We start from the raw sequence: 9572 nt of genomic DNA, 5'->3' as shown, positions 1-9572 counted from the left end.
TACATTGAATTCAGTGACCACTAACATCCCTACTAGATATGACTTCCCAAAACCTTGCTTCTGAGGGGAGTGACTGGATTAATCTTCCACCTCAAATTCTTCGGTGTAAATCAGTAACAACTGATGCAGTTTATGCCTTTATGTCCCTAACTTTTGCCTGGATCGCCCTTTCGGGTTTTCGATCCACCGGGACGCTCCTTTTTGCCTAAGTCGCCTTTTCAGGTTTTCAACTTAGCGAGCTACCATTTTTATTCATCCCTAACTTTTGCCTGGACCGCCCTTTCGGGTTTTCAGTCCACCGGGATACCCTTTTTTTGCCTAAATTGCCCTTTCAGGTTTTCGATTTAGCGGGTTTTTACTAGGCATAGTATTTTTTAACTGCATCAGAGTTCACGGGGTGTGAGAGCTCTTCATCATCCATAGTTGTGAGAATCAAGGCACCTCCGGAGAAAGCTTTCTTCACAACATATGGGCCTTCATAATTTGGAGTCCACTTCCCACGTGAATCCTTGTGTATTGGCAAGATCTTCTTAAGCACGAGGTCTCCTTCTCTGAATTCCCGAACACGCACTTTCTTGTCAAAGGCCCTTTTGAGCCATTTCTGGTATAATTGTCCATGGCACAAAGAAGTCAATCGCTTCTCATCTATGAGGTTCAACTGATCAAATCTATTTTGAATCCACTCAGCCTCTTCTAGCTTGGTCTCCATCAAGATTCTCATTGAAGGTATCTCTACTTCAATTGGGAGAACTGCTTCCATCCCATATACCAAAGAGAATGGGGTTGCCCCTGTTGAAGTGCGGACGGAAGTCCGATATCCATGCAATGCAAAGGGTAGTATCTCGTGCCAATCCTTATAGGTCTTCACCATTTTCTGCAGGATTTTCTTGATGTTTTTATTAGCGGCTTCAACAGCGCCATTCATCTTTGGACGATATGGTGAAGAGTTATGGTGCTCAATCTTGAAGCTCTCGCATAATTCCTTCATGGTCTTATTGTTCAGATTCGTCCCATTATCTGTGATGATCCGGCTTGGAATTCCATAACGGCAAATGATCTCTTTCTTGAGAAACCGTGCAACCACTTGTTTTGTCACATTAGCATAAGAGGCGGCTTCCACCCATTTGGTAAAGTAATCAATGGCAACCAGGATGAAGCGGTGACCATTGGAAGCTTTAGGCTCGATGGCGCCAATCATGTCGATGCCCCACATTGAGAAAGGCCAAGGTGACGTCAAAACATTTAGCAGGGTCGGAGGCACGTGTACCTTGTCGGCATAGATTTGGCATTTATGACATTTTCTAGCATAATTGAAACAGTCGGATTCCATGGTCAACCAGTAATAACCAGCTCTCAAAATCTTCTTGGCCATGGCATGCCCATTGGCATGCGTTCCAAAGGATCCTTCATGAATTTCCTTGATCAGCATGTCCGCTTCACGTCCATCCACGCATCTGAGCAGAATCATGTCGTGATTTCTCTTGTACAACACACCATTGCTTAAGAAGAATTTGGATGCTAACTTCCTCAATGTTTTCTTGTCAAGGGTTGTGGCATCTGTTGGATATTCTTGATTTTGCAAAAAGCACTTGATGTCGTGAAACCAGGGTTTACCATCGGCTTCCTCTTCAACTGACTGGCAGTAGGCAGGCTCAACTTTCCGCTCGATTTGAATGAGAGGTGCTTCATTATGGAATCTGACCTGGTACATTGAAGCCAACATAGCCAAAGCATCAGCAATTTGATTCTCAGTTCTCGGGATATGACGGAAAGTGATTTCGTCAAAGTATTTTATTAATTCCATGACATAGGCACGATATGGGATCAACTTGGTATCACGGGTTTCCCATTCGCCCTTGACTTGATATATCACCAAGGCTGAATCTCCACATACTTCAAGGATTTTGATTCGGAGATCAATGGCTGCTTCAATGCCTAGGATGCACGCCTCATATTCTGCTATATTGTTCGTGCAATCAAAACACAACCTTGCTGTGAAGGGAGTGTATCCACCATTTGGATTCAACAGGACAGCTCCTACGCCATGCCCCATGTAGTTGGAGGAACCATCAAACATGAGCTTCCACCGAGATCCGGGCTCAGGTCCTTCATCAAGTCCTGGGACTTCACAGTCTTTTACAACCATAATGTCTTCATCCGGGAAGTCAAACTTCAACGGCTGGTAATCTTCCACGGGCTGGTTTGCTAGATAATCAGACAACACACTTCCTTTGATGGCTTTTTGAGACACGTATTGAATGTCGTACTCAGATAATAACATCTGCCAACGGGCAAGTCTTCCAGTCAAAGCAGGCTTTTCAAAGATGTACTTTATTGGATCCATTTTTGAGATCAACAAAGTAGTGTGGCAAATCATGTATTGTCTTAGACGACGAGCGGCCCATGCTAAAGCGCAACAAGTTTTCTCCAAGAGTGAGTATCGGGTTTCACAATCGGTAAATCTCTTACTTAGATAGTAGATAGCATGTTCCTTTCGACCGGTTTCGTCATGTTGTCCCAACACACATCCCATTGACTTTTCAAGCACGGTTAAGTACATAAAGAGTGGTCTCCCCTGAACAGGTGGAATTAGAATAGGGGGCTCTTGCAGGTATTGTCCGATCTTATCAAAAGCCATTTGACAGTCAGAATTCCATTCAACTGCTTGATCTTTTCTGAGCAATTTGAAGATAGGCTCACATGTGGCCGTCATATGTGAGATAAACCTCGAGATATAATTCAAACGTCCCAGGAAGCCTCTAACCTCTCGCTCGGTGCGTGGAGCAGGCATCTCTTGTATAGCTCGGACCTTGTCGGGATCTACCTCAATTCCTCGTTGACTAACAATGAAACCAAGCAACTTTCCAGATCGGACACCAAAGGTGCATTTAGCAGGATTTAGTCGTAGTCGAAATTTCCGAAGACGCTCAAATAGCTTTTGCAAGTGGTCTATGTGATCCTCTTCACTTTGAGATTTTGCAATCATATCATCCACATAAACCTCAATTTCCTTATGCATCATGTCATGGAAAAGAGTGACCATTGCTCTTTGGTAAGTTGCCCCAGCATTTTTGAGACCGAAGGGCATTACCTTGTAGCAAAATGTTCCCCAAGGGGTGATGAATGTGGTCTTTTCCATGTCTTCTGGATCCATCTTGATTTGATTATAACCCGAGAATCCGTCCATAAAGGAGAAGACTGCGAACTTAGCAGTGTTGTCTACCAGAGTGTCAATATGTGGCAGGGGGAAATCGTCCTTTGGACTAGCTTTGTTTAGATCCCTATAATCAACACACATCCTGACCTTGCCATCCTTTTTGGGTACAGGTACTATGTTAGCTACCCATTGAGGGTACTTTGCAACTGCTAGAAAACCGGCATCAAATTGACGTTTCACCTCGTCACAAATCTTTAGAGCCATGTCGGGTCTTGTTCTTCGGAGCTTCTGCTTCACTGGCGGACAATCTGGCTGTAGTGGTAACTTGTGGACAACAATGTCAGTATCTAAACCTGGCATATCCTGATATGACCAAGCAAATACATCTACATATTCATGTAGCAACTTGATCAATCTTTCCTTGATGCTTGCCTCAAGTGTAGTCCCAACTTTGACCTCTTTCTTGTCCTCTTCAATGCCAAGGTTGATTGTTTCCACTGGTTCTTGATGTGGCTGAAGGGCCTTTGACTCGTGCTCGAGCATCCTTTCCAGTTCTTCTGGGAAATCACAATCTTCCTCACTCTCCTCTTCCGCTTGGTAGATGGGGAGTTCAAAATTATAGGAAGTAGCGGGGTCATCGAATTCAACTGGTTTATTGATTATTCTGCATGTTTTTTAATGATGGTTTTCTTTAGAAAAATGGAAATAAAATGCAAAAAGAAGTAAAAAAAATATTTTTGTAGTTTTTGAAAGGATTGCCATTTTAAAAAAAAACAGATAAATGAACGACAAGAATTTGAACAAAATGCTCGTTATTTGTCATAATGATTTTTTCGAAATTCAAAAGGGGCCCTACAAATGATCCATTAGCCTTGGGTAGAGCTAAGGATTTTCAAAAAACACACAAAGGAAAACAACAATTACTTTGACACAGGAAAAACTTTTGGAATCTCAACCGCTTCCCAGTTTGTCAAGGCTGCTTCACACCGGTATATCAGATTTGATGTCTCTCCATCTTCAGTGTCATCTTCCACTGCACCAACTTGTTCTCCATGGATAAATCCTTTGCTTAGGAAAACTTCTTGAATGCTCCGCACATGGTCCTTTGCAGGGACCAGGGCTCCTCCATTAGCAGAAGGCTTGTACCCCAAACCAAAACGGTCATTTTTCTCATTGACGTTGATAACTTGCCCCCAACCTGCAGGGCCTCCACTTTCAACTGCTGACTTTGCGTTCTTCAAAGAAGCGAATGACAAACTAGCTTTCTCAACAGGATCCTTAGCCTCTTCAAGTGTAGCATTGGATATTTCAAGGGCTTGAAAGGAGGTTTCTAAGGCATCCTCATCAGCCTCAATATAACGGAAAGAGGAGAGTTGACTGATGATAAAGTCCTCTTCACCTGAGACAATAACGAGTTTGTTATCGACAACGAACTTCATCTTTTGATGTAGAGTAGAAGTTACTGCCCCAGCGGCATGTATCCATGGGCGTCCCAAAAGGCAGCTATAAGCTGGATTTATATCCATGACTTGAAAATTGATGGGGAATACATGCGGTCCGATCTGTATTGGTAACTCTACCTCCCCAACTACTGTCCTTCGAGAGCCATCAAAAGCTTTCACCACAAGCGCACTAGGTTTCAACTCCGAACCTTGATAAGACAATTTAGCAAGTGCCCTCTTTGGTAGAACATTGAGGGATGATCCAGTGTCCACTAAAACTCTAGCTAGAGCATCTTCTTGACATTTTATGGACACATGCAAGGCGCGGTTGTGATTCTTCCCCTCTTTGGGCAACTTTTCATTACTGAAACTTAGAGTGTTGCAGGCTGTGATATTGGCGACCACTCCATCGAATTGGCCAACCGTTATATCCTGGGTAACATGAGCCTGAGCAAGCACTTTTAGTAGAGCTTCCCTATGAGCTTCGGAATTCAGAAGCAAAGACAAGATAGATATTTTTGATGGCGTTTGGTGTAACTGATCAACTATCTTGTAGTCAGATTTCATTATTATCCTTAGGAACTCACTTGCTTCATCTGTTTGCACAGCCGACTGTGCCCCTCCCTGTTCTGGGGTAGGATTTACATTTGCAGCTCCCCCTGTTGGCTCTTGAGGGTTCACATTAAAATTGGGAGTATAAATCCGACCACTGCGGGTCATTCTGCTTGTCCCTGCGATATTGGTGACGTCGGTGTCAACATTCTCCAAAACTTCCTTACTTTCAGCAATTTTGGGCTTTCCATCTACCACTCCATCTACCACTGTTATGTCGTACTTCCAGGGTACTGCCTTGGTACTTTCAAAAGGGAATGGGGTAGGCATGCAAACTACCACAGGTGATGGATGAACAACCTCTCTTCTGTGATAAGTCACCTCAAACGGTTCTGGTATGTTAAAAACAGGTTCAATGACCGAAACTTCCTCATTTATTGCTGGCCCAGAAATTTGTAAAACACCTTGATTCATCAAATTCTGAATGTCATTTCGTACCACTTTACATCCTTTTGGCTGAATGGCACATTCCTCACAACTATCGTGACATGCGTCAATCAATCTAGCCCTCACCAATCCTGCATGAAGCGCTAGCAACGGAGTTTTAACATCTTCCACGTTTTTTATTATACACACATCAGAAGCATCGTCGACGGCATTAACATCACCATGTGCTGGCAAAGGGTTGTTCTTGACATTGGGTCCGACGTCTCGAAATGAAAGAATCTTTTTCTCGACCAGGTCTCGCACAATATGCTTTAGAGCATAACATCCTTCTAAATCATGTCCAGGGGCACCCCCATGGAAAGGACAATGGGCATCTGGATTGTACCATGGAGGTAAAGGATTTGGTGGAGGACCCAAAGATCTGGGCGTCACTAACCCTTTTTGTAGCAATGACGGGTACAATTCAGTGTATGTCATAGGGATTGAAGCGAACGGAACTCTACTTCTTGGCACCCTATTTTGATTTTGAGGATTTTGCGGACGAGGAGCCTGTGCCCTCGGCTGTTGATAAGCAGGTGGCGCGGGCGCTTGTTGAGCAGGAACAGGTTGATAAACTGAAGCTTGTGGTTGGTTAAAATTTGGTGTGACAGCTGCCACATACGGTTGTTGGACATATTGTACTGGGTAAATTGGTTGTTGTTGAGAAAATTGGTGTTGTTTCTTCCACGACTGACTCCTTCTTTGACTGGTTGATACTGCATTCGTATCCCCCTCCTTCTTTCTTTGAAATCCTCCAGGAAACTTTTTGGCATTACTACCAGATGTTTCAGAGGTAGTCATCATCTTTCCATTCTTTAATCCAAGTTCGACCTTTATGCCTACAGCGACCAGGTCAGAGAAACTTGCAGATACACTACTTACCATTCTTTCATAAAACACAGGTTTAACTGTATCCATGAACCAATCCGCTAATTCCTTCTCAGCCAGAGGTGGTTCGACTTGCGAGGCCACTTCCCTCCATCTTTGCGCGTATTCCTTAAAAGACTCCTTGTCTTTCTGGGACATACTGAGTAGTTGTCTCCTATCCGGGGCCATATCCATGTTGTACTTGTAATGTTGGATGAAGGCATCAGATAAGTCTTGAAAACAACGGATCCTACTCTGATCAAGGCTTAAGTACCACTTGGAGGGAGCACCCCTCAAGCTGTCCTGGAAGCAATGTATCATGAGTTTATCATCCTCCACATGCGCAGCCATTTTTCGATAGTACATAATGAGGTGACTCTTAGGACACGAGTGGCCCTCATACTTATCGAAATCTGGGGTCCTGAACTTTGCAGGGATCACAAGACCGGACACCAGGCACATCTCCTTAGCTGTAGCACCAAAAACTTGGTCACCTTCCATAGCCCTCAATCTCTTCTCAAGCAGCTGGTAGTTCTCCTTCATCCCTCTTAGGTCCTCCTGCCTTTCCTCATCTTCATCTGAAAAGTCTGGGGCGTGTTGTTGGTCCTCAAAGTAGGGTTGCACGTGTGCACGAACGAGAGGAGGTGCGAACGTGTGAACCACTGGATGATTTTCATTGATGGTCGGTAGAGGAGCTGTCTGCTGAGCAGGTGGTGCAAAACCAGGGGCGCCTTCAACTGTAGGCGTGAAACCGGGAGGTAAACCATAGGTTGGCCAGGTTGTTGGTACCGCCCTCGCAGGTTGGGGTTCAATCGATGGACCTGCGATTTCAGAAACAACCGTTGTTTGGGTATCTAGCTTTGCCCTGATAACCTGTAATATCTCCATGACCTGCCCCATGTTTCCACGCAGGTCTTCTAGCTCTGAGCTCACTCGCTCCAATTCATGCTCTTGATCTGCCATTCTTTGACGAGCTCTGGCACGAGTGTTATACTGGTGTTGAAAATTCAGCGTGAAACTGGAGGAAGAAAGGACAGAATGAGACTCTGTTTTGAAAAATGCATGAATGTATGTATGAATGCATTTTGTTTGCAAAACTCTTGGTTAGTTTCAATCATTCATTTCAAAAATGTCACAACACTTGTTTGCAAATATTCAAAATAATAAGGAAATGAAACACAATAAAATGAATCTCAAAAGCAATTTTTCATTAATCTCATATTCAAGTTCAAATACAAACAACGTGCTCATGGTTTATGGGCTTTCCGGACCGTAGCAAGGTCGGTAGTTAACCCTTCTAACATTGCCTTACAAAACTTAATGAAATTATAGACTTGATGCGGGGTGTTTTCTGGACACATGCACCAATCAGCTTCTTGCAGCTTCTCAGGTAGCTCACGCATGATGGAACTCGCAAATCCGGACAGCTTCAGAAATTTGCCTTTCCACTCAGTGTAAAGCCCTTGGAGATCTTGGATAATGCGCACGTCTTCAGCCTTTGTCACCTCTATGTCCCTATAGAGGTTTCTCCAATATCTGCATTCATTTAGCAACACCATATAGGCAGCATCTTGATCCCCACCTTCAAGCGCCTAGATTCTGGCATCGGCTCGATCCAAATGATGTTTCAATCGTGTGCACACTCTTTCTGACTCTTCGGTCTTCAGCTTCTCACGTTCCAGAGTATCCTTGTATTTCTGAATGGTATTCTCCAGCTCACGAGTACGAATCTCAGAAATCAACCGTGCTTCTCTTTTCATCTCAAGGGTCAGTTCCAGAGTCTTGTTGAGTTTTTGAATCCGGAGTAAAGCTCTATCCAACTCTTCTTCCTTTGATTTGAACACAGATTTGGTGCTATAGAGCGCTTGTCCAAACTTTTCCCTCCTTGCTTCAGACTCTCTAGCTCTTTTGTTGGAGACTTCAAGCTCTTTGTCCTTCTTTTGTTGATCGTCTTTCAAGTTCCCATTCTCTATCGAGACTCGGCCAAGCTTGATTCTCAAATCAGCATTTTCCAACTCCAACTCCTTGATACGGGCATTGAGCTTCTCTACATCTTCAGGTAATATGGGCTCTGGCTCAGGAACCACTGGATAGATGGAAGGATCAAATGGATAAGGGAGTTTAATCATCTGAACCCTCTCTCTAACCCAACAAGTGTAAGGCTCTTGGGCAATGACATTTCTCTTACCCAACTCCTTACCCTTTCTGATGACTGCTTGCCAAGACCTCTTGATCTTTTTCACCATTGGATGATCCGCTTCAACACCATGTAAGATGAAAGGCTCTAGAGCTTTAGCTTTTGGAGGGCCATTCATAGGGTACCCATGCTGCCTTAGAGATAACATGGGGTTATAGTTGATGCAACCCTTGGTTCCTATCAACGGCACATTGGGGAAGTCTCCAATGCTGACAATCACATTCTCGGTTTCCCAATCCCTGATATACCACCTAACATGACTGGAGGTGAGGGAAGCTAACTTCTGGAAAGGCTTGAGTTCCTTGGAGACAAAAGGACCTTCTTCGGGCATATGGGTTCTGAACCAGGCATGTAGCAACTGTGCACAACATAGGACGATTCCTCCCTTCTTCTCATGACGATCATGGAGAGTGTAGTAGAGATCTGCCAAGAGGAACGGTACAGGGTTACCAGAGAGGAAAATTCTCACCGCCAGGTGGTCCACGAAATGGTCAATATTTGGGAAGAGGATTATCCCATATATCAACACGGCTAACACAACATAGAAGGATTCCCAATCCCCTTCTTTTTCCATCTTCTTGGCCTGATCTTCCAAGAACTTCCTAGAAAAACCACTGAAAGGTCCTTTCACATCCCAATTGTCCACGACTTCGGCAACTTTCAGACCCAAAGCTGAAGCTATTCTCTTGGGAGGGATATCTTTATCGAGCTTAGGAAATGGGTTATGGTCCTTCAAGCTCCGGCCTACGATCCTCTCAACCTCCTCCAAGGTAGGAGCCAACTGGAAGTCAGAAAACGTGAAACAACGTAGAGGTGGATCATAGAACTGAGCAATAGTCACTGCGGTCATCATGTCCATCTTCTCATTCAG

At 44.1% G+C, this 9572-nt stretch overlaps 1 protein-coding gene across 1 annotated transcript; it reads right to left on the bottom strand.

The window, feature by feature from the left end:
- Nucleotides 1–370: 370 nt before the first annotated feature.
- LOC127079525 (uncharacterized) lies at nucleotides 371–9032 on the bottom strand (the record flags this gene model as incomplete). The annotated part of the gene is made up of 10 exons (XM_051019908.1): nucleotides 8693–9032; nucleotides 8158–8473; nucleotides 7864–8040; nucleotides 6882–7480; nucleotides 5187–5729; nucleotides 4780–4985; nucleotides 2068–3562; nucleotides 1348–1992; nucleotides 882–1245; nucleotides 371–773 (listed from the first exon to the last, which is right to left on the bottom strand). Coding segments are annotated over exons 1-10 (5088 nt in total), but the record flags the coding sequence as incomplete, so codon positions are not given.
- Nucleotides 9033–9572: the final 540 nt, after the last annotated feature.

Source organism: Lathyrus oleraceus, chromosome 5, assembly GCF_024323335.1.
Source record: "Lathyrus oleraceus cultivar Zhongwan6 chromosome 5, CAAS_Psat_ZW6_1.0, whole genome shotgun sequence".
Lineage (NCBI taxonomy): Eukaryota > Viridiplantae > Streptophyta > Magnoliopsida > Fabales > Fabaceae > Lathyrus > Lathyrus oleraceus.
The sequence above is the reverse complement of the archived record's forward strand: the minus strand, read 5'-3'. Positions and strand labels throughout refer to the sequence as shown.